The 24942-nt window shown below is 35.2% G+C and overlaps 1 protein-coding gene across 9 annotated transcripts in view; it reads right to left on the reverse strand.

Moving 5' to 3' along the window:
- The window catches only part of RAPGEF6 (Rap guanine nucleotide exchange factor 6), a 197297-nt gene that overhangs the window by 117096 nt on the left and 55259 nt on the right, over window positions 1-24942 (reverse strand). For 8 of the 9 annotated variants that reach the window (XM_072840895.1, XM_072840897.1, XM_072840891.1 and 5 more), the window contains exon 6: window positions 6843-6986. The exons of the other annotated variant lie outside the window; for it this stretch is intronic. In XM_072840895.1, the coding sequence (XP_072696996.1) occupies window positions 6843-6986 (144 nt within the window). The remainder of the gene's footprint in view (window positions 1-6842; window positions 6987-24942) is intronic. 9 annotated transcript variants of the gene reach the window in all.

Genomic DNA, 24942 nt, shown 5'->3' on the forward strand with positions numbered 1-24942 from the left:
AGTTAAATAAAGTCATACTTGATGCTTGAATTCAGTGAAACCAAGATACTTCCTCCCTATTCGTCCTGCCTTAATTTTACCGTTTAACTTCACATAAATATCAACATTAAAAATTTGAATCATTACATTTGAAAAACGTTTACCACTATAGACTATTTAAAACAGAGCAATCAGCTTTATGTAAAAAACAGACATTTGAGAAATTCTTAAAGTTATTCATTTTGTTTTCTGTTATCTTTGGAACAGAGGAATTATATGAGCACACTGCATGTAAATATAACACCCTATGGGTCCAATGAGAAGTGCACTCTATGAATAGAAAATGTTAAGAAAGACTTCTCTCCAAAGAGATCAATAAATGATGTCTTGGGAACTGAGCAGGACTTGTCAGGAGGACATAGTAGACCATTCTGAATAAAAGGAGCAAATATTAAAATTCAAAATGATTTGTTAAAGGACAGAATTACCTTAGGTAAAGAAGTCTCTAAGAACCTCCCAGGGGGGAGAGAAAAAATGAAGGGATAATGAGGCCAGAAAGCTAAAAGGACTAACTGGTGCCAAATGAAGAAGAAATTTAAAAACAACCTGATCTTGAAACTTTTTAAAATAAAAAAATTTTGAGATACATTTCTAACATATTATTTATAAACTAACATATGTATTCCTAGCAAAAATATTTTGAGTTCATTATGAAATACACACAAATCCCCAGAAATTTAATTTTTTATTTTTTAAAGATTTTATTTATTTATTTAAAAGGAAGACAGCTGGGATGCCTCGGTGGCTCAGTGGTTGAACGTCTGACTTTGGCCCAGGGCATGACCTTGAGATCCAGGATTGAGTCCCACATCATGTTCCTTGCAGGGAGACTGATTCTCCCTTGGCTTGTGTTTCTGCCTCTCTCTCTCTCTCTCTCTCTATCTCTCATGAACAAATAAATAAAATCTTTAAAAGAAAAAAAAAAGAGGAAGAGAGTAAAAGAGGGCATGGGCATAGGAGAGAGGGAGAAGGCTCCCTGCAGAGCAGGGAACCCGATGTGGGGGCTCATTCCCAGGACCACAAGATCATGACCTGAAACAAAGGCAGACACCCAACCACCTGAGCCCCCCATGCACCTCATTCCCAGAAATTTAAAAGGATAAGATAATACTACATATAAATATAAACTCTATTTTCTTCCTCTATCCTGGGGACTACTTTGTGATCCACGTCTTAAGACATATGGACTAACCTACTGGCCTTGCTAGCTACTGACAGAAAAAAGACCTCCAAATCAGTTAATTCCAAAACCAGTCATCAGTTTTGGCTAGACAGCCCTGTCATCATTTAACTGGATTCTAGCCACTTGTTGTGTACAGTAAAGCAACTTCAATTACTTTCATATGCATTTAATAACCACTTTATCTTTTAAGGTTGGACAATGAAAATGCCTTGTTTGAAGTGAGCTACTGTGAATAAACACTACAAAAAAAAAAAAAAAAACTGGGTGGGGGTAGGAGCAATAGTAGGCTGAACACTGGTTGTCCTAACTTCAAACCAGATTGATTTTCTTTTTCCCTTTGTTGTAATTCTTTAGCTTGTTTTTCAATGTATTAATATACTTAAACATTTTGGTAAACACATTTTACATTAATGTATGAAACAGATAAATAGGAAAGCTATTTTATATGCAACAATAAAGACCAAGTTTTACAATAGGAATAGAAGCTGCTGACATAATGAATGGTTTTCACAGCCCCAAACACTAGGCAGAACCTTCTATATAAAATCTCTCATTTAATCCTTTGACAAATCTATAGGTTAATTATCAAAAGAGAAGTAGGAAGGTTATACAATGTGCCCAAAGTAACACAGGAACCTAAACAATCTGATAGAAAAAAAGACACTCTTACTTTCCTTGATAGGCAATAAGCTTGGAAGGTAAAATGATGATGGTTCCCATTTTCAAGGCAGGTTATACCCTGATGGGAGAAGTGGACATCTGAAGAAACCATTAGAATGCAGTCTAATGCATGGTCACAAGCATATATATGGAATACTGTGGGAATGCAGAGATGTGTACCTTACCCCTTCCCAGGAGAAAATCATGGAGTTCTCCCATGCAAGAACATGGAACTGAGTCTTGTAGATGATTAGGATTTTGCCAAGACAACTAAGAATAAAAGATCATCCTAAGTAACAGGAACAGTAGATGTAAGAGATGTATAAACAAACAGGTTTCTCACCCCTCAACACACACACACACACACACACACAAACACACACACACACAGTTATCACCTTGCAATATAGTTTGTATATCAAATCATGTTGTACACCTTAAACTTATAGTGTTATATGCAAATTTTATCTCAATAAAGCTGAAAATAAATAAAAACATGGTTCCATTAAGGGTCAGCAAATTTGTTCAGCTTGACTAAAAAGCAGAGAATACATAGGAACAGAGAAAAACATAAAGTTGAAGAGGGGGACAAAGTTCAGATCTGTGCTGTCCAATATGGTAACTAGTAGCCACATGTGGTTACTTACATGTCAATTATTTGCAATTAAAATTTTAAATTAAAAGTCTCAGTCATACTAGCTACATCTTATGTCCTCAATAGCCACTTGGCGCTAGTTACTATCACCAATTTGGAAACCGATATAAATTATTTCTATCACTGTGGGAAGTTTTTTTTTTTAAGTTTTTTTTTTTTTTTTTTTTATGATAGTCACAGAGAGAGAGAGAGAGGCAGAGACACAGGCAGAGGGAGAAGTTTTTAAGTTTTTATTTATTGATTTTAGAGAGTGACTGCAAGCAGGGGGAGGCACAGAGGGAGAGGGGGAGAACCCCAAGGAGACTCCCTACTGAGCACAGAACCCAATGTGCCTCTCTATCTCAGGACCCTGAGATCATGACCTGAATGGAAATTAAGAGTTGGACGCTTAACCCACTGAGACAGCCAGGCACCCTAATGCTAATACAACAGTTCTAAAAAGAATGGCAGTGAACACTAAGGCAATGACACAGGGAAACTGAAAGGAGAGGAGTATATAAATCTTGAAACATTTGAGAGGAAGCAACTACAGATATTATTGACTTATTAAACTATAAGGGTGTATAACATGTTTCATGTTCTTCAGCAACCCCCCCATAAGATAGGCAGACCTAATATTACCATCTTCGTTTTTTGAGGTACAGCAACCAAATCATGGAGGGTTTAGATGAAATGCCCCAATTATACAGTACGTAAGGAAGAATTCAAGACAGATGGCTCATATAAATGCTAAACTATTTTCAGTTGGCATAATTACCCATTTTACTCACTGAATATTACTCCAATTACCTTTTTGCTATTTAGAAATATGAAATACACCTTCCTCAAATATCTAAAATATTCTTACTGAGAATATTCAAAAGCATTTAAATCTGTTAAAAACTATGAGAGCAATACCCAATGGAGTTTCAAAAACGTTACTGTTATAGACATGCTCTTTTTAACATTAAGGAAAAAAAAACATTCACTTGCACATTAAAATTATGGCTCTCATCTTTATATAAAGCAATGTATGACAAAACTATGAAAATAATTCATAAAAATAAACCATCTTTTTCAATCCTCCTAAGCATTCGATTAGAGAATAAAATATGCAAATTTTGTCTTCCTAAAACTTTGATGTACAGATTGTGTACTAGTAATAATTGTGACAAAGACAACAGTAACAAAAAATTCTGTACATCTTTAAGAATTTCTGATCTTCAGCATTTTAGCAAGGAAAAGTTGACGATGGTGAGGAAATGAAAAAAGAAACTATCAAATCTGCACTGCTGTTTAGAAGAAATGATTTTTGATCTTTCTCTCTAAATTGCTGACAGTAAAACAAAAGAATTCAAAGACTCTAAGGTAGCCATAAAACCAATTTTCTACTGGATGTTTTAACAAATACTAATTAAAATTTTTGCTACACAGTATCCTTTATATAGCAAACTCCCAATATGTAGGTATTTGGTCAGACATACAAGTTTTTACCTACTGCTAACATTAATGAAAAGTAAATGAAAACCTCTTAAAATGCTTTCCAAATTTCCGGAAATACATCCATGTTAGAAAAAAAAGCAAGCAGAAACTATTATTTCAAGAAATAGCGAATTTATGTAACATCAACAAAAATCCTTTTTCAACACAGTCTTTTTTTTTTTTTTTCAACCCAGTCTTATAGTTAAATAAACTACCCTGAATCAGCTTGAGCTCTCCCCTCTGCCAAATTCCTGACAGTACTTAGTAGGTTAAGTACTTAAAACTAGCTATGCAAGACTTTAAATTCAACAATGCCACACTTCACTTACAATCATCAAGCAGTGTGCCTGTTGCACTTTCTGGTCTACACAAGAAACCAGCATATCCTTAAGAGGATAACTTTCAGTACACATGGGAATTAGAAGTAAATGACTCAGGAGCATAAGCCACAGTTACGTACAGAAAATTCAGAATTTGCCTAGGCTTCATGACATGACACCAAAAAAATCTAAGAACACACCATAGCTGAGACTGGAGTAAATGATCAAAATACACACACAGACTATGCACTCTAGCTCGGATAAGGAAAACCAAATAATACAATTAAAAATAATTTAATAATTCTACTTCCCAGAATTTTTCTAAAGAAACCAATATCTGTCCATCTGTAACCACAAAGATAATTAGCATGTTAGTTTAAAGAAATAAAAACTAAAAAAATCTAAATGATCAAATACTGGGGAGTAAATAAATTATGGCAATTATTATAAAGGAGTACCATGACACTCTCAAGAGCAATGTAAAAAAATTTTTTAAGAGTTTATTTATTGATTTATTCATGAGAGACACAGAGAAACAGAGGCAGAGACATAGGCAGAGGGAGAAACAGGCTCCATGCAGGGAGCCCAATGTGGGACTCCATCCCAGGACTCCAGGATCACACCCTGAGCTGTAGGCAGATGCTTAACTGCTGAGCCACCCAGGCATCCCCCTCAAAATTTTTTAATAGCATTCAAACATGCTCACATTACACAACTAAGTTTTATAATGTTATCATATATTTAAGTCTTAAAAAGCTAGCCAAAAAGCTTACATTTGTATCTATGTGAAAAAACCTTTACCAAGAATATATAAAATGTCATCAATGGTTACATAACTGGGCAGAATGACTAGTCAGTTAACTTTTAATCTTTCCAAAACAGACACATATTACTTGTATAATACTGTAAACTTGTTAGTTTAAATCAATTTATTATAGGGGAATTTATTATATAAAAAGAAATTATTTCATAATAGGAACAGGAAATGAAGTTTATGTGCCTCTAGATGTGGTAAAAAAAAAAATTAGGAGACTATTTCATGTTATTCTTTGTTGTTAGAAACAGAATGTATGGAACCAATGACATAAGGCAAATGTAACTAAATCCTTAGAGTTGCCTTAAATTTAGCACTTATTCACTATACACAACTTCCTACATAATCCTCCTTACTCCTTGACATGGAAGGAGAAATTTCTGTTTTGACAACCAAATGAATTAAACATACCTTTGGGAATTTTGTTGCAATTAATCTTCAAACTGTTTTTATATTTTGGGGGGATCATGACTTCTTTGAAAATTGATAAAATACTCCTAGACTTATTCTTATCTTTTTTTTTTCTGTTAAGATCTGAATATAGAAACTACAACTGGAATGTTAATGAGCGCAAATTTCAGCAAGTCTGCCATGTTCCCAGTGAAACTCTGATCTGAAAGAATTATACAAAACCATACTTCCTAAGCGTAAGGGACTTCCCATGGAAAGAGATAAAGTTCAGAAAGTACACAGTTGTGCTATAAAGGCTGTTTTCTATTTTAATATATGCTTTGAAAACACAAGGGCATTAGAAGAAGAAGAGAATGTAAGGTCCAAGTTATGTACTCAAAGATCCTGGGCAATAGCCTGCAAGATATAATAGGATGTAAGATGTTCACAGATTACATCAGCTACCTGAGAGCACTGTTCCTAATTAAGAGCTCAAATCTAATGATTTTTATTTTTTTATTTATTTGAGAGAGAGAGGGAGAGAAATAGAAAACAGGGGAGAAAGCTAAGGGGGAGAGGGAGAAGCAGACTCCCCGCTAAGAAGGGAGCCCAAGAGGCTCAATCCCATGACTCTGAGATCATGACCTGAGACGAAGGCAGATGCTTATTAATCCACTGAACCACCCAGGAACCCCTAGCCTTTCTTCTCGATTCAAGTTTTTTAGTTTAAAGTGAAGTTCACTATAATTACAAAACTGAAGACTTCTGGAGAAACAGCTGATGTTTCTTCTAGTGTTACAAAACCTAAAGCTAATTATTTCATCTGCTTCTCCTTCTTCAATATTTGCATGTAAAAACATATCACTAACACTTGCTTGTTTCTGCACTGACACAGAATATTTGTATTTCTCCCACACCACAAGGAAAAAATTGATGCATTTCTTTTGTATCCCTTAGAGCATATCAGGAAAAAAAATCTCCCAATAAGTCTATTGCCTGAATTCTCAGAACTCTCACCTATATTTCATTCAGACAATAAAAAGGCAAGAAAATCCACAAATAAGGTCTAAAAAGATATGGAAAGAATGTTTTTTTACATTATTTAAAACAAAACCAAAGCCAAAACAAAACTCCCACTGGAAGAGCATTTCTACCAAGCTCAACTGAGCACAAGTATTTTAAAAAATTATATATATTTACCTGCTCTAAAATTTTATATGTTAAGCCGTAAGTATTGATATTACTAAAAATACGTGTAAATTAAAGATACTATAAATAAAAATTAAAGAAGACCCATGAAATGTCCCTAAATATACTCACAGAAAGATAGCTGTTAATGTCCACATCATCAGTAATAGTCTGGCGTTCTCCTTTATAATTAATTTTCCGAAACCTTCGCCGAGACTGTCTGGCAGGAATTTCTCTTTGTAGAATACTATCTTCATTATCTTTGGAATTCTCTACCTGAAACACATGTTCACATTCCTGATTCAATATCCAGTTTTTCCATATTACTGACAGTCTATGGTGTCTTAACAAGTTCAAAGGAGAATTCATTTACTTCTTGTAAGTAACTGCATCAAGAAAATAGTCTGTATAGGACATCACTCATGAGTTCAAGATTAAAGGTGACATTATTATAAAGAGCTAGAGACCACAGTTTCCTTCCAGGAAATAGTCTGTCTTGCTCACATAAACATATACCCTCTAAGTAAAGTCACTTACCAGAAATGAAGGCTGTTAACTACACCTACACATGCAATAATTATGACTTCTGAGTTAAGTCCAATTATAAGCTGATCATACATATATTTAGTCAGCCAATACTCATGGCTATGATTTCAGTGAAATGCTCAACAGCAAAACAAAAATGTTTTAGGCATTATTCTGTGGTGTCCATCTTAATGTAGGACAACAGAGTAAGAATGGCATTTTTTTTTTTTTAAAGATTCTGTTTTTAAGTAATCTCTACATCCAATGTGGGGTTTGAACTCAACCCTGAGATCAAGGGTTGCATGCTCCACTGACTGAGCCAGCCAGGTGCCAGGTGCCAGCCAAGGCTAGCATCTTTTATTAAAGAAGTGAAATCTAACATATACTGAGGACTAAAATGGGCCAGCATGCATAAACATTATATTATTTAGTTCACACAGCAGTCCTGCAAGTATTACTATCTGTAGCTTATGGATGAGCAAAAGCAAAATCCCAAAAGATTACTTTCCAGTCTCACTTTATGATATTTATTATTAAAGGTGAGTTGGAATACAAGTCTGTCTCCACTACTCATGGCACTGATACAAGACCATGTTTCCTGTCTCATAACAGACGAAACCATAATTTTAAAAATTATTTTTAAAAAGGCACGTTGATGTTCTAAAGTATATCATATAATTCACATCACATCACATAAACGGTATTCTGTTTCTCCCCCAAGTTCTCCTTCAAATGTCCTATCCTTTGCTAATATCAAGAATTTCCAGTTACTCAACTATGAAATTTCATGAATATTCCTAATTGCCCTGCTTGTTTTCCAAATCTTATCTTCAATCACTTCTCAGAACTTGTCAATCCTTTTTTAATAAATTCCTCTCACATTGCCCTTTCTTTCATTCCCATTACCATCATTCCTTATTCAAGTGTTAATCACTTCAGTCCTAATTATACAAAAAGGTGATCCTATTGCTTCAGACACATTCCTCTCCAATTCTATCCTATAATGGTTAAATAAATCAGCTAGATAAATCATCACTGTATCATGTTTCTTGTTCAAAAATGTTACGATGGACCTCTAATAGTTACTGAATGAATTTTAAACTATTATATGTGATATTCAAAGCCACTTATGACCCATTCCTCCCATTTTAAATTATTGTATCTTACAAGGGTAAGCCTGGAAAAACTGCCCCCTTATCCTTTTCTCCCCCACACATACACACAAATACCTGTTACATAAAACCTCTAATGAGATGCGTAAAATTTCCTGATGATTTATCAGAAAGAGTTGATGTCTGTCTGTTTCAGTTATGAGTGGTACAAGAGTTTAAGAGTAAGAAGTAGCCAAGTCAATATGACTATTCATAGGTCCCTATAATATAGTAACTTATATTCTACTAAATAACTTTAATTTGTGTTATCCTACCCATTCTATCTTTACTTGCTGATATACTACCAGTCATTTAAGACACATCTCAATTACCATCTCTCTTCTATAACCACAGAAGACATTCCTCTCCTCAGACCATGACTACTTTATTCTGTGTACACAACCCAAACTTCTCATAAATAGGACATACTCTCCATTGCCTTCAGGCCTTTGTATATGCTGCTGCTGCTACTACCACAAACCCCATTCCTCCTTTGCCAGTATCATGGCATCCTTTCCATACTTCATGACCCTCCCTCCTCTGCCCCAGGAAACTACTACCCCTACTACACTAGGCATATCACCCATAATTACCACATATAAGTCCATCTCACTAACAAGTTCCCTAAGACAGGAACTGCATTATGTATTAGTCTTTGTTCATTTAACATTCGAAAAGTTTGCCAAAATGGGCAATACATTAGATTCTCTTTTTCTCTTCATATATGGTAGGTCCTTGGAAATACATATAAGGTACTAAAAAAATATAAGGGTAGGCAGAATAAGTTACCATTATTCTTCTGAAAGGTAAAATCAGGAGAGACATGAGAACAATTTTCACCTCAACAATTACAGAATTTTGAATAGGTAGCAATATATGCTACCTCCTTGAGATTTAATTTGCTCTTCTAAAAAATGATGGGAGAACCACAGTATTCACTAAATCACTACACCAGAGCCTGTACCAGAAACTGCAAGTTATATTACTTAAGGCTCACAACGTCCCTATAACACAGCTGCTCTTTCTGTTTCAACAGATGGTACAGTCTCATAAAACTTCAGTAATTCATACAGGTGGGTAATGACTCAATACCCAAGTGTGATTACTAAAGTTCATCTCCTTCACACTGCCCTATATCCCAAGGGATGAATTCGATTATCCACTTTAGGTGAAATTTCAGTATTATATAATCCAGAATTCTAATACCTATCATTTATTGAGCAAAAGTAGAGATAAACAATAAAGGCTTTCCAAAATACAAATAGTAAATTAAGTTGAGGAAAGGAGTTTCTAGGAGTTTCTAAGTCTCAAAATTTTAAGAAAAGTACCAAATGAAAACAAAAACCTAATAATGTATGAAGGATTAAGTACTCTTAACAAACCTCCTGTCAAATACTACTGCAATGTGAGATTGAACAAAACTGCAAATGCGGGATCCCTGGGTGGCGCAGCGGTTTGGCGCCTGCCTTTGGCCCAGGGCGCGATCCTGGAGACCCGGGATCGATTCCCACGTCGGGCTCCCGGTGCATGGAGACTGCTTCTCCCTCTGCCTGTGTCTCTGCCTCTCTCTCTCTCTCTGTGACTATCATAAATAAATAAAAATTAAAAAAAAAAAAACTGCAAATGCATGCCTTATGTCATGAAAGTAAGAAATCAAAAGGCCAAGACTGAAGTGAAAGCAAAAATACAAGGAGACAGGCTAACAACAAAGCTCTTGACCTACCAAAAGAAAGATTTCCCAACTCTAGAGACTAGACCCTCTACTTTGTTGGTTGTAGGGAGTGAGAAGTACAAGAACAAAGAATCCATCAAAGACGGGGAATCCAATAGTAGACTTATTCATAAAGCTTAACCCAACTAGTTGAATCCTTATTGCGAGAATATAAGCCTACCCTGCAGGAGATAGGAAGGAAAACTTGCTTGGCACTGAGAGAAGAGGAAGGTAAAAAGCAAACAATGAAACAGAAAAAAAACATTTTCCCTAAGAACTTAAAACATAAGCTATCCCTCATGCAGGTCAGTAGTTTGAATTAGTAATACTACCTTATGCAAATTTAAGTAAATTTACTTAGGTAAATTTAAGACATTCAGGACTGATAATGTATATATACAACGGGCAAAAACAAATCTAAAAACCTCTCTGCAAGAATATAAATTTAAACCAAACTCAAAGAATTCCCACACCTAATGTACAAGACCTAGGACTTCCTGTAAAAACATACCTTTCCCCAAAAAAGAACCAAGGAAAAAACCCCTAACTGTAACAAAAACCAAACATGTGAACAAATGATAGACGTGATAAGCAACAGGGACAGAAGAACAACAGACTCACACTTGCAAATACTCCAATGTATCGGAGAAGGACAAACATTGTATGTTCTCATTCATTTGGGGAATATAAATAATAGTGAAAGGGAATATAAGGGAAGGGAGAAGAAATGTGTGGGAAATATCAGAAAGGGAGACAGAACGTAAAGACTCCTAACTCTGGGAAACGAACTAGGGGTGGTGGAAGGGGAGGAGGGCGGGGGGTGGGGGTGAATGGGTGACGGGCACTGAGGGGGGCAATTGACGGGATGAGCACTGGGTATTTATTCTGTATGTTGGTAAATTGAACACCAATAAAAAATAAATTTATTATTAAAAAAAAAAAAGAAAAAAGGAAACTATGGGCAGCCTGGGTGGCTCAGCGGTTTAACGCCGCCTTCAGCCTAGGGCGTGATCCTGGAGACCCCAGATCGAGTCCCACGTCCGGTTCTCTGCATGGAGCCTGCTTCTCCCTCTGCCTGTGTCTCTGCCTCTCTCTCTCTCTCTCTCTGTCTCTCATGAATAAATAAATAAAATCTTTAAAAAAAAAAAGAAAAGAAAATATTATAAAATTATAATAAAAAACTTTCAAAGAGAAACTTGAAAATAAGCCAGAGATTATAAATAGCAACTCAGTAGGTAAGGATCGATCATGCCAAAAAAACCCACAATAAATCCCAGTGCCCTTCCTCCCCAATGCCAGGCTGGCTACCAAGCACTGTGTAATAAGCAAAAGCAGTCTACATTTGCCAGAGGGACAAGAACATAGGGAGAGACCCTGTACAAAATATAAGAGCACAAGCAAGACCTAAAAATGGGGGTGAAACAAGATCATTCAGAAAGACCTTCCAACAAACCAATCCCAATCCTAAGGACAAAGTAAAACTAGAATTTGAAGCACTGGTGAGCTAAAGGTAACCATAACACAATAATGCAAACCTAGCTCAACTCTAGCAGAAGAAGAGGTGTGTTCAGCTCCAGGCCTATACATGATCTATCCTCATTCTCTACTGCCCCATACACACATTACATAACATTAAATCCAAAATAATGACTCACATAAAAATAGAAAGAGTTAAAAAACAAACAGCAAAAACAAACAAAAAGCCAATCCATTGCCAAAACACAAAGCAACCAATAGCACAATCCACCAAACTCACACATGATCCACACGCTGTAACTATGAGAATTTAAAACAACTATGATCAATACAGTAAAGGTGGCAGAAAGGTAGAAAAGGTGGACAATATGAACAGATGAAAAATTTCAGCAGACATAAGGAAAATATGAGGGAGTAAAAAGAATCTTAGAAACAAAAATCATGGTATCAAAGATGAAAAATGCCTTTGATAAACTCATCAGTAAACTTGATGCCAGTGAATTAAGAAATTAATGAACTTAAACACAGATCAGAAGAAATTACCCATACTGAAATAGAGGAAAAAGAAAACAAAAGAGAGCAAAAAAAGTAAAGAAAAAAGGAATTAAAGAGCATAGAGAGATGTAACTAAAAAGAACTGGCAAGATAAAGCTAAAAAAATTATACAGTATGCAGCAGAAAGTCAAGATGAGATGAAAAATAAGCATATAAGATATAGACTGAAAAGATTTAACATATACTTAAAGATCAAGAACAAGATGACAGAAAAAGGAGGTAACATCCAAAGAGAAAATCAGACTTTTTGATTAAAACAAAAGCCCAAAGCAGTCCAACAAATCCAAAAATACAACTACAAATTCACATTGTAAAGATAAAAAGAAGACTTTTATTTATTTATTTATTTATTTATTTATTTATTTATTTATTTATTTATTTTTAAATTTTTATTTATTTATGATAGTCACACACAGAGAGAGAGAGAGAGGCAGAGACACAGGCAGAGGGAGAAGCAGGCTCCATGCACCGGGAGCCCGACGTGGGATTCGATCCCGAGTCTCCAGGATCGTGCCCTGGGCCAAAGGCAGGCGCCAAACCGCTGCGCCACCCAGGGATCCCAAAAAGAAGACTTTTAATGCTCCCACAAGGAAAACGCAGATCAGCTATGATGGAAGGGCTGTCCGTTCTTAATCTAACAGACTTCTTTAAAAAGAATAAATGTCAGAAAACAATGGACTATACTGACTGTACTAAGAAAAATGACTCTCCTCCTCAAATTGCATTCATGGCAAAACAATCCTAAAAAATGATACAAAATAGGGGCACCAGGGTGCTCAGTGGTTGAGCTGCCCTTGGCTCAGGGTGTGATCTTGGGGCCCAGGATTGAGTCCCAGATCGGGTTCTCTGCAGGCGGCCTGCTTCTCCCTCTGCCTATGTCTCTGCCTCCCTCTGTGTCTGTCATGAATAAATAAATAAAATCTTAAAAAAGGAAATATAAAATATTGTTTCAGCCATAAAAAAGAAAAAAATACACTCAGCTGAGATGTTTATCAATAAATATTAAAGAAAATTTTAAACCTTGTATCTTAGATGTAACACAAGTGCTCCCATAAGTAAGGTCTCAGATGGAAGAAATTAAAAGTAAATAAATGGTAAATACATGATAATACCTGAGCACACAGTGATTGCATAAAACAGCACAACAAAATTAGTGAAGTAGAAGTAAATAAACACATACATGTTATCGATACATACATAACAGCTTTTAACATTATCAACATTACCACCAACATCCTGGTACTACATAATCTTCCTTCCTAATGATTTATGTATATATTACAATGATTAAAATTACATACCCTCACATATATGGAATATGTGTTTATATCTAATAATGTGTATACATACACACAAAAAAATTAACAAAAACTTTAATGTCATTACTACTAAAAAGACTACAAGCTTTCTGCCCTTAAGACTTATCCCATTAGAAATGCAGACAAAAATATTACGTATACCGTATAGATATAGAAAAAGCATTTGATAGTAACTCAAAACTCATGATGATTTTTGAAACTTTTTGCAAACTAGGAAAAGAAGAAAACTTTCATAAACTTATTAAAGTTATCTGCATTATGCCTATAACCAACATTGAAAACTTTCTCCTGGCCTTTAGGAATGAGTAAGGAAAGCCCAACATTACCAAAATACTGTCTTCTAAACTCATCAGAAATGATAAATCCTGGTGGAATTATATCAACAATTTTACATATATTAAACTTACTTGTTTTTGTTTTTGATTAGAGATTATACTTTTCCCTCCTTTTTGAATTATTTTAAGTATATAAGAAACATTTACATAGCTCCACTAAATAGGTCTCCTTTCTTATGTTTCTTCTAGTTCTTGGCTTTTAAAAAACTTTCCATGCCTATTTTGCACAAAACCACCATCATATCTCAAGCATTTTCCATTGGGATTTCATCAAATGTACAAAGTAACTGAAGGAAAATTAGTAAGTTTATGATGGTAACTCCTTGTTTAAGAACCTGGTTATTTTGGTTTTTGTTCAAATTTAATTTTCTGCTTTTGGGGAGTATTTAAAGTCTGCAAATTTGTTTATAATGAAGTCTTTTATATGGTTATTATAAACATATTCTTATACGATACATATATATATGATATATATATCTCACAGGTCAATTTCTTGATTTCCATTAAAAAATCTGCTAGGATTCTGATGAGGACTGCACTCATTTTTATAGGAATTTGGAAATATTCTTATCTTAAAGATATTCTCTCAATTTAGATCTAAAGATTTCAAAATCATTTATGGTTTTCTGTGTTGACGCTTCCTATAATTTTTGTTAGATTTATTCTGACATATACGGACCTTCTGATGTTCACAAATCGTATATTCACTAATTTTTAAATTATCTGTTGTTCCTAAATATAAATACAATTAATTTCTGTACATAAGTATCCAGTGACTTTGCTAAAAGGACTATTAATTCTAAAAGTTTATATGAAAGTATTTTTTAATTTCCTACATGCAAATCATTTCATCTGTTTAGTAGAGTATTATATATATATATATTTTAAGGGATGGTGATTGATCAATTGATTCAGGGCACAGGAGCAGGGCGAGGGGGACAGGGAGAGGGAGATTAGCAAGGAGCCTGACTCATGACTCCATCCCAGGACCCTGGGATCAGCACATGAGCCATAGGCAGACACTTAACTGACTGAGCATCCAGGCAACCCCGCTTCCTCTTTAAGTCTGCTTTACATGCCACTGACTTTTATATTTATCTTTATTGTTTCTTGGCTTCTAATTTCTGTAGGTATATAGTTTGCTGACCTCTAATTTCTTGATGTAATTCTTCACTGAATGTCAGTCTTTCTCTTAAAGCAGTAAGGTTTAAATTGTTCACCAAGGGCTCAAGAAAAATTTCATACATTTTGATATATCATCTTTATTCAGCTCAAGATATTTTCTCATTTTTAGAGTGACTGACAAGTGATTTACTCCTGAACGTCAAGTTATATTTTGTTGTAGTTATTTATGTAATTGGTTTCGAAGTTAATTCCACGATGGCCAAAACACAAACCAAAAATTAAATTTGGGATCCCTGGGTGGCTCAGCAGTTTAGCGCCTGCCTTTGGCCCAGTGCATGATCCTGGAGTCCCGGGATCAAGTCCCACATCGGGCTCCCTACATGGAGCCTGCTTCTCTCTCTGCCCTGTCTCTGCCTTTCTCTCTGTGTCTCTCATGAATAAATAAAATCTCTAAAAAAAGAAAAAAACTAAATTCTTTCTTGAGATTTATATTCCAGAGTACAGTCACATTTATTTATAAGATTTTAGAGAGAGTGCATGCTCTAGGGGGGGACAGGGATGGGGGGCTGGAAGAGGGAGAGATCTCAAGCACAGTATCTCCTGAGCAGAGAGCCTAGGATGCAGAGCTTGATTCCATGACTGAGATCATGACCTGAGCCAAAACCAAGGGCTGGAGCTCAACCCACTGAGCCACTCAAGTGTCCAGAGTACAGTCACATTTAAAAACATTCCATGTGCATTTGTAAAGTACATGCATTCAGTTGTTGATGGGTGCAGAATTCTCTATATAACACTGAGCAGAGGTTCAAATCTTCAAAATCCTTACTGATTCCTGATATTTGCTTTGTCACATTTAGAGGAATGTTTAAATCTCTTGCTATCGTTGTGGATTTGTCAAGTTTTCATTTTACTAATGACAACTTATTTTTTAGTCATATAATAAGGCTCATAAAATTCCAGATTGGTTAAGCTTGATACATGTTTACCATGATGAAACACCGTATTTACATTAAATAATGCTTCTTGCCTTAAATTATACTTTGAAAATTGGAGACACGCCAGCTCTATTTTGGTTATTGCTTAGAACACACAACTTCTTCTGTACTTTTAAATCTTCTCTTGATCAAGAAGTGAGATTTCTTCTCAAACCTTATGATTACAGTTTTTGATATGGCATGTAATTGTGTTAAAAGAATTTAATCCGGTATGTGCTCTTTATTGGAATATTTATATTTCTTGTAATTTCTGATATACTTGCAAGGAAATCTATCATCTCACGTTCTTTCCTCCCATGTTGTTTTCTCTCTCCTCTGTGCCTTCATTATTCCATTTCCCCTCTAATTACAAAGCTGTATACTTAGAGATGATATATATGCTTATTAAATCTATTGTATTTACCAGTTTTAGAAAATGCAAAAATCCTAGAAATTTTTCACTTCATACCTCCTTTTCTTATGTCATGTGTTTACATTTGGCATGTATTTTAAAATACAAAAGATACTCTTATCATTGTTTTCTAGTCAATATACATATACCTAGGGGATCCCTGGGGGGCTAAGAGGTTTGGCACCTGCCTTAGGCAGGGTGTGATCCTGGAGTCCCGGGATTGAGTCTCACATCAGGCTCCCTGCAGGGACCCTGCTCTGCCTCTCTCTCTGTCTCTCATGAAAAAATAAAATCTTTTTTTAAAAATATACATATACCTAAATGCTTTACTTTGTCTTTATTTCTATCCACATGTCTATGCTTCCATCTGTGATTCCCTTTTCCCTGAGAAACTCCCACTTGGTAAACTGACTGCCTAATGATTGCTGAAAAATTTCTTCACTTTTGTGTGAAAATTGTTTACTTAACAAATGAAGCTTCAGTTTTTGTTGAGAGTGGGTATTTTACAAGTTGTGGTGGTTTAAAAGTAATGTGTTTTTTCCTCTGACTGATTTTATAACTTCTTTTTGATTTTCAGTAGTTTCACTGTAATGTGCTTACATGTAAGTTTCTTTGTATTTGTCCTGCTTTGAGATTGTAGAGTTCTCAAATCTGTGAGTTGATTTCTTTTGACAGTTTTGGAAAATTCTCAACCATCAGCTCTTCCAACACTTCTTTCGTTTCCTTCTAGGATTCTAATTACTTACATTAGATCTTTCCTATTATTTGTTTCCTACACTCTACTCTGCACTTTTAAATATTTTCTTCATCTGTTTTTCTTCCAGCTTGTCATTCAGTTCCCTAACTCACTCTTCAGTCAAGTTTTACTGTCTGTAAAAATCCACCTACTGAGCATCATTTTCATTTGTAGGTATTTCTAGTTGTAGAATTTGGAAACCATGATTTCATTATTTCATTTTATAGTTTCCAATCTTCTAAAATTCTCCACTAAATCCTTGAAATACTTACTAATCAGCTGTTTTAAAATATGCATATGTTAACTCAAGTATTTGCATCTCCTATGTGAATTTGCTCCTTTTGGCTGTTTTCCCTCTGGTTTCTGAACACTTTTTCCACATATTCTGCTATGCAGTATATTTTCACTATCATTATTTTGCAAAACTCTGTAATTTCAGTATGAATTTATCCTTTGATGAAAAGTTATATGGTAGGCTCAACATTTTCTCAGGTCAAAGAGCCAATTAATTTTCTGTTAATAGTAATTTAGAATTTCATTGCATGTTATCAGAAGGTATTACTATAATTTATGAAAATTACTGAATTTTGTAAATATAGGCTCAATTTCTGTGAATGTGGCACAGGCACCTGATACAGTTAAACAATATATGTTGATGTTGTAGAATTTGACTTATCTCCGTAAGATTCACCTTACAGTTTATATTGTTTAGGTCTTCTATTTCATTTTTTTCTCAACTCCATCTACTCTGTGCTAATAACAGAGGATTAAATTCTCTAGTAGTGTATTTCTAGGTCTCAATCAATCCTCTGGAGTGTCTGTTTTATATAGAAGGTTTCTGTGTAATTTGCTGCAAAGATATTCATGTGTTCTAAAAATTGTCCTTTTAAGTCACAGTTCATTCTACTTTGGCTTGAATTCTACTTTGAATTCTAATTTTCATTGGTCTAGTATGCCATTATCTACTGCTTTATTTTTAGCCTTCCTGAATCATTTGATACAACAATCATAGGAGTGTCTCTCTTAAAAAGCAAAAAGGGGCACCCAGGTGGCTCAGTCAGTTAAATGTCTGACTCCTGATTTCAGATCAGGTCATCATCTCATGTATCCTGAGTTCAAGCTCCACCTTCAGGCTCTGAGCTCAGCATACAGTCTACTGGAGATTTTCTTTCTCTCTCTGACCCTGCCTCTGCTTTTGTGCACACTCTAAGATAAATACATTTTTTTTAAAGATTTCATTTATTCATGAGAGAGACAGAGAGAGAGGCAGAGACATAGGCAGAGGGAGAAGCAGGCTCCCTGTGGGGAGTGCGATGTGAGACCCTATCCTAGGACCCCAAGATCACACCTTGAAGCTAAGGCGGACACTCACTGAGCCACCCAGGTACCCCTAAATTAATAAATATTTTTAAAAAGTATTAAAAAAAAAAACTACATAGCTGGGTCTTCTTAAGTGAGCCAAACTAAAAATCTTTTGCTTATAAAAGGGAACATGAAGCCATTCACATTTACTGGTATGACTAATATTATAGGTCACAATTTTTAAGATTTTATTTATTTATTCATGAGAAACACAGAGAGAGAGGCAGAGACATAGGCAGAGGATGAAGCTGGCTCCCTGCAGGGAGAGCCTGATGTGGGACTCAATCCCAGGACCCCGGAAACATGCCCTGAGCCAAAGGGAGACACTCAACCACTGAGCCACCACGGTGCCCCCAGGTCACAATTTTTAAATCTTTTATAATTATGTGTACTTTACTGCATTTCTCTAGGAAATGTATATTCTTTGCTTCAATAAAAAAAAATTTTTGGCTACTCAGGAAGACCTGTATTTTTGTTCTACTGGTTACTTTTGTACTTAAACCTTTTTTAAAGGTTTGTCTCTATATTCTTTTCTCATACATTTTTTCCTGAGATATAATTCACATACCATTAATCCTCCTCTTTTAAGTATATAATTCATCAGTTTTTAATATAGTCACAAGTTGTGCAGCCATCACTATTACCTAATTCCAGAACATTTTTATCATTCCAAAGAGAAACTCTATGCCCACTGGCCTCAGCTTTTCATCTCTCAAAATTTCCACATTCTGGTTATTTCATGTACATGCAATCACACAATACGTGGTTTGTGTTGGATTTCTTAGAACAATGTTTTCAAGATTCATCTATCTATATTACAGGATGTATCAATATTCAATTCCTTTTCATTGCAGCATAATATGCCATCATGTGAACATAAAACATTTTGTTTAATGTTTATCACGTTAAAGGACATAACATGTGGCATGTTTTCACTTTTCAGTTATTATGAATGTTATAAACGTCAATGTACAAGACTTAATGTGGACACGTTTTCAATTCTCTAGGGTATCCATACATGTGGGAATGGAACTGATCGTCATACAGTATTTCATGTTCAACTATTTCATGAACTGTCAAATTCTTTTCCAGAGATGCTGTATCTCTATTTTTCTACCAGCCATGTACGAGGGCTTTTGTTTCTCTGTACCCTTGCCAATACTTGTTATAGTCCATGTGTTTTTTTTTTACTCCTTTCTTACTATCTGTGGGGAAGCACAGTCTTCCCTGGGCCTGTTGTGCTTCTACACATTTTACTAAGTTAACAAAGAATGCACAGTCCTAACCACTCATTAACTGGGTCATTTCTCAGAGTTGTGCTTGTAATGAGCAATCCTGAAGGATGAGGTAATGTTTCCTGCTGAGAAAAGAGCATGCATGCACTATAAAAGCAGTACATTCCCCCAAGCTCAGGGGTTCTTAGTTGCAATGCAAACCTACTATGTGGGTGCCATCACTGTGGGCCACCCAGAACTGCCTCCATGGGACCTGGGAAGCAGGAGAATCTACAGAAATATGCTAATGATATGCTGCTTGCTACAGCATGAGTAAAGAAGTTGCTTCTGACTCACAAGTCTTATGTCTTCTGTCAACATCCATGAAATAAGTAAACTATTAGATTATATAGTAATCAAACCCCAAACCTTATAATAATCTAGTTTAACAGTAATTTATTATTTTAACACTCTCACCTATTCTTTATGCAACAAACATCAATAAGCTTATTTTTTTTTCCTATTTCATTTTGTTTTCCCGTTTTATTAGATTCTGTCACAATAGGTAATATAGTAGTCTTTCTCTCACATCTCTACCTTTGAGTCTTACCAACACATTTATGTATTTTAAACATTCATCACTGTTCCTTTCGGTGAGGTTTCCCTGGTTATTTCTCAGTTGGGTAAAATATCCTCTAGTGATTCCTTAAAAACAACTCATGGGTACCTAATTCCTTAAGTTCTTTTATGTTGAAAACTGTTTTTCCATAACCTTGAAAAGACAAATGTGGCTGACACAAAATCCTTAGTTCATACTTTTTCTTTTTTATTTTTTTTAAAGATTTTATTTATTTATTCATAGAGACACAGCTAGAGAGAGAGGCAGAGACACAGGCAGAGGGAGAAGCAGGCACCATGCAGGGAGCCCGATGTGGGACCTGATCCTGGGTCTCCAGGGTCACACACTGGGCTGCAGGCGCACCAAACAGGCGCGCCACCAGGGCTGCCCTCTTTTTATTTTTTAAAGGCTGTTCCACTTGTGCCTTATTTTGGTTGTCCCAATGGATTTTTAGTATTTTTTTTTAAAAAAGAGTCTTTTAGAGAAAGAGCAAGTCCAAGTGGGGGAGGAGGGTGAGTAGAGGGAGAGAATCCCTAGCAGACTTCCCTTTAAGCATGAAGCTCTACATCTACATTGGATCATAAACCGAGCTGAAATCACAAGTCAGATGCTTAACTGACTGAGCCACCCAGGTGCTCCCTTGCAGTGGATTTTTAAATGTCTGAACCAATGCAATTCATTTGCCTTTGGAAATTATGTCGTATTTTTGCCTGCAGACATTAAGGATTTTTTTAATCTTTGAAATCAAATAGTTTTATAAGGAAATGTCTTGGAAATGATCATTCTGGACCAATTTACCCAGTCCCCAGGAGAGCCTTCAGATGTGTAGATTTGAATCTTTTTCAATTTATAAACAATTTTTGTTAAATACTACTTTAAACATAGTTGCTTTCTATGGATTATTCTCTCCTGAGGTTCTTAAAATTAGGAATGTTATCCATTCACTGCCTATCTTCAATTTCCAGTATTTTCTCTAACATTTGTTTTATTCCAGCTTTGAGATATAATTCACCATAAGACTGTGCAAGTTCAAGATATTTAATGGGCTGGTTTGATAAATTTCTATATTACAAAATGATTATGACCACTGCCTCAGCTAGTACCTCTATCACATCACACCTTTACCATTTCTCTCAGCAACTTTCAAGTACATAGTATCTCTGACACATTTTTTCTTTCTTCTTTTTGTCATTTTCTTTTACTCAGTTTTTTCCCTACCTTTATTTGATTCTTAGTTTTTAGTTGACACACAAGGTTTTATTAGTTTCAAGTATACAACACAATCATTTGACAAGTTTATACATTTTGCTATGCTCAAATGTAGCTATCATCCGTCACCAAACATTATTAACATAATACCCTCAAGATCCATCCACATTATCACAAATGGCAAGATCTCATCCTTTTTAATATTCCATTGCATATATACCTTATATTCCTTATCCATTTGTCTATTGTCTACCAATGAACACTTAGGTTGCTTCCAACTCTTGATTATTGTAAATAGTACTGCAATAAACATAGGCAGTCATGTATCTTCTCAAATTAGTGTTTTTGTTTTCTTTGGGTAAATACCAAGTAGGAGAGTTATTGGATCCTAAGATATTTTGTTTCTAAATTTTTTGAGGAACCTCCACACTGTTCTTCACATTGGTTGTACTAATCCACATTCCCACCAACAGTGTATGAGAATTCCTTTTACTCCACATCTTCATTAACCCCCCCCCCTTAATTTATTACCTTTGATTTTAGCCATTTTGACAGGTGATATCTTACTGTAGTTTTGATTTGTTCAATGCACCTTATTAAAGTTTGAGTGTGTTCTCCCTGGGGCATCCTGCAATTTATTTATTTCTAAAATAATTATTTTCTATGTCTTCCATTTCTTTACCGAGTATATACTCTTTTATTCCATTTTTCTTAATAATTTCTTTTCTTGGTTTTTGACTTTCTAATTTTACATTAAAAAAAATGTCATCGAGCAGCCTGGGTGGCTCAGTGGTTTAAGTGCCTGCCTTCGGCCCAGGGTGTGACCCTGGTGTCCCGGGATCGAGTCCCACGTCAGGCTCCCTGCATGGAGCCTGCTTCTCCCTTTACCTGTGTCTCTGCCTCTCTCTCTGTCTCTATCATGAATATTAAAAAAAAAAATGTCCTCAAATGATTAAAATTGTTTGTCTCTATAGTAAGGTCAGTTTCATCTGTGTGTTTGTTATTTGTTGTTTTTTTTTTTTCTGGAGTATGGATGAATTTCCTTCAGTTGGTATGTAATGAATCTCTTCTTTTTTGGTAACTATATATACTTTTATTAATCTTCCTGTCTTATCTTTTTGTGGTACTGGGATTTTATTTTTTTTTAAAAGACTTCTAGTTTAATAGGAAATTACCAAATACTCTGAGGTCCAGGTATTTTAGGATATTTTTTCTTTTTTGTCTTGGTGAGGGGAAAAAGCATTATGAGACTCTGATTTTTATGCTCACCTTGTCTTGCAGGAACCTAAAACTTCTGACATGTTTTTCTTCTTCAACACTTAACTACTAAGGGGGTTTGCCTTCTTTTTACCTTTTATCTTAACCCTGAAGATAAACATTTAGAAGATGACTTTTGTAAATCATTACATTTTAAATGACTACCCTGTAAAACATGTTCTGTTCTATCATACATACACACCCACAATTTTAAAGTCAGGGTGCAGTGGCAGTGCAGATTAAGCTTAGGTCCACTTGGTAGCTTCTATCTTGTGTGTTTTCTGCAAATCTGCTTGGTTGGCCTTTGCTCACCACAAAGCCTTGGTGAGAGTTGGGAAAAGACAGTGTGTGAAAGATAATATGCTGAGAATTGGTGGGTTTTCTCTCCTTACAATTATTTTCTAAATCTGGCCTTCTCTGCCTTCAATCTATGCATGAATATGGTTTATATATAGATTTTTCTTACTCTTCTTGTAGCTCTGCACTGCCTCTGGAGGAAATGTTGGAAGACAGTTAAGTGATTACTGTTGTCTTCGGCTACCCAGAGAAATGAGACCTAAAAGTTAAAATAAGGAACAAAAACAAATTCTATAAAGCAGGGCACCTGGATAGCTCAGTCAGTTAAGTGTTTGGTGATTAAAACTCAGGTACATGATCTCAGGGTCTAGAGATCAAGCCCTTTGTCTAGCTCCACATTCAGCGGGGATTCTACTTGAGATTCTCCCTCTGTGCTTTCCCCCAGTGGTGCTCTCTTTCTCTAAAACAAATAAATCTTTAAAAAAAAAATTCTAGGGATCCCTGGGTGGCGCAGTGGTATGGCGCCTGCCTTTGGCCCAGGGCGCGATCCTGGAGACCCGGGATCGAATCCCACATCGGGCTCCCGGTGCATGGAGCCTGCTTCTCCCTCTGCCTGTGTCTCTGCCTCTCTCTCTCTCTCTCTCTCTGTGACTATCATAAATAAATTTAAAAAATTAAAAAAAATTCTATAAAGCAATACAGGATAAAAGTTCAGTAATATTGTCATGGGGAAGGTTTTTCTAATAATAAGCATGACGTTAACCAGAAACTTTTAAGAGGAAAACTCTACAGATAAAAACAAACAAAAAAACCCTAATGCAAAATTTATTTTAAAGAATAAATGATATATTTACAGCCTTGTATAAGCTCATTTATTAACAAAAAGCTCTTAAGAATAAGAAAGAATAAAAAAATAATAATCTGGGTCACTTGGGTAACTCAGTCAGTTGAGCATCAGACTCGATTTCACTTCAGGTCATGATTGTAAGACACTGAGATAGAGACCTGAGGTGGGCTCAACACTCAGCAGGTAGTCTGCTTAGGGTTCTCCCTCGCTTTCTCTTTCTCTCTCTCTCCCCTCCCCCACGGTGTTCTCTAACATAAATAAACCTTACTAAAAAAAGAATCCAATTAGAAAAATGAGCATGACATATGACTATTAAGAAAAACAAATCCCCCTGAAGGCATATGAAAATATGCACAAGTTAAAATAAGGAAATTTCCGTATAGCATGTCAGATTAAGATGACTATCAGGTGATCAGAAAGATGCTCAGTAACACAAATTCCCAATCATTAGTGGAGTTATTAAAATTTGTACACAGAAACCATTTAAAACAACTTATGAAAACAAGAAACATGTATTTCTAACATTCATGCACTCAGACTAAATTCTTTCATGAATTTTAAATAATTTCAGCTAAAAAATACTGACGTACCAAAGATTTATACTTGTACAAAATATTTAATACATTTTAAGAAGTCAAAACATGTAGTATCAGGGTGCCTGGCTGGCTCAGTCAGTAGAACGTGTGACTCTTAATCTCAGGGTTATGAGTCCAATGTTAGACATGGGATCTACTTAAAAAAGATGTCATGGTGAAAAACTTAAAAGAAAAAATTCATACAATATTTTGATAAAATCTTTCATAAATCTCAAAAATAAAAATCTTAAAACTATTTTGTATTATTTTCTCATAACTTATAAAAGCTTTTTTTACTATGCTGCTCATCAATGAAATGTGGTTTGGAATTAAAAATTACCAACCAATCAGCAAATACTTGATGTTCAAAGTCATGAGTTCAAGCCCCATATTGGGCATAAACATCACTTTAAAAAAAAATTTTTTTTTATGTGATTCTTTGGTGATTTTCTAAGATTTTATATGTACACACGCAAATTTTTTCTTAAACATCTACATATAAATTGACCTCAAAATATATCAACATGAATTTC

This window comes from Canis lupus, chromosome 10 (genome assembly GCF_048164855.1).
Source record: "Canis lupus baileyi chromosome 10, mCanLup2.hap1, whole genome shotgun sequence".
In the NCBI taxonomy this organism is placed as follows: Eukaryota; Metazoa; Chordata; class Mammalia; order Carnivora; family Canidae; genus Canis; species Canis lupus.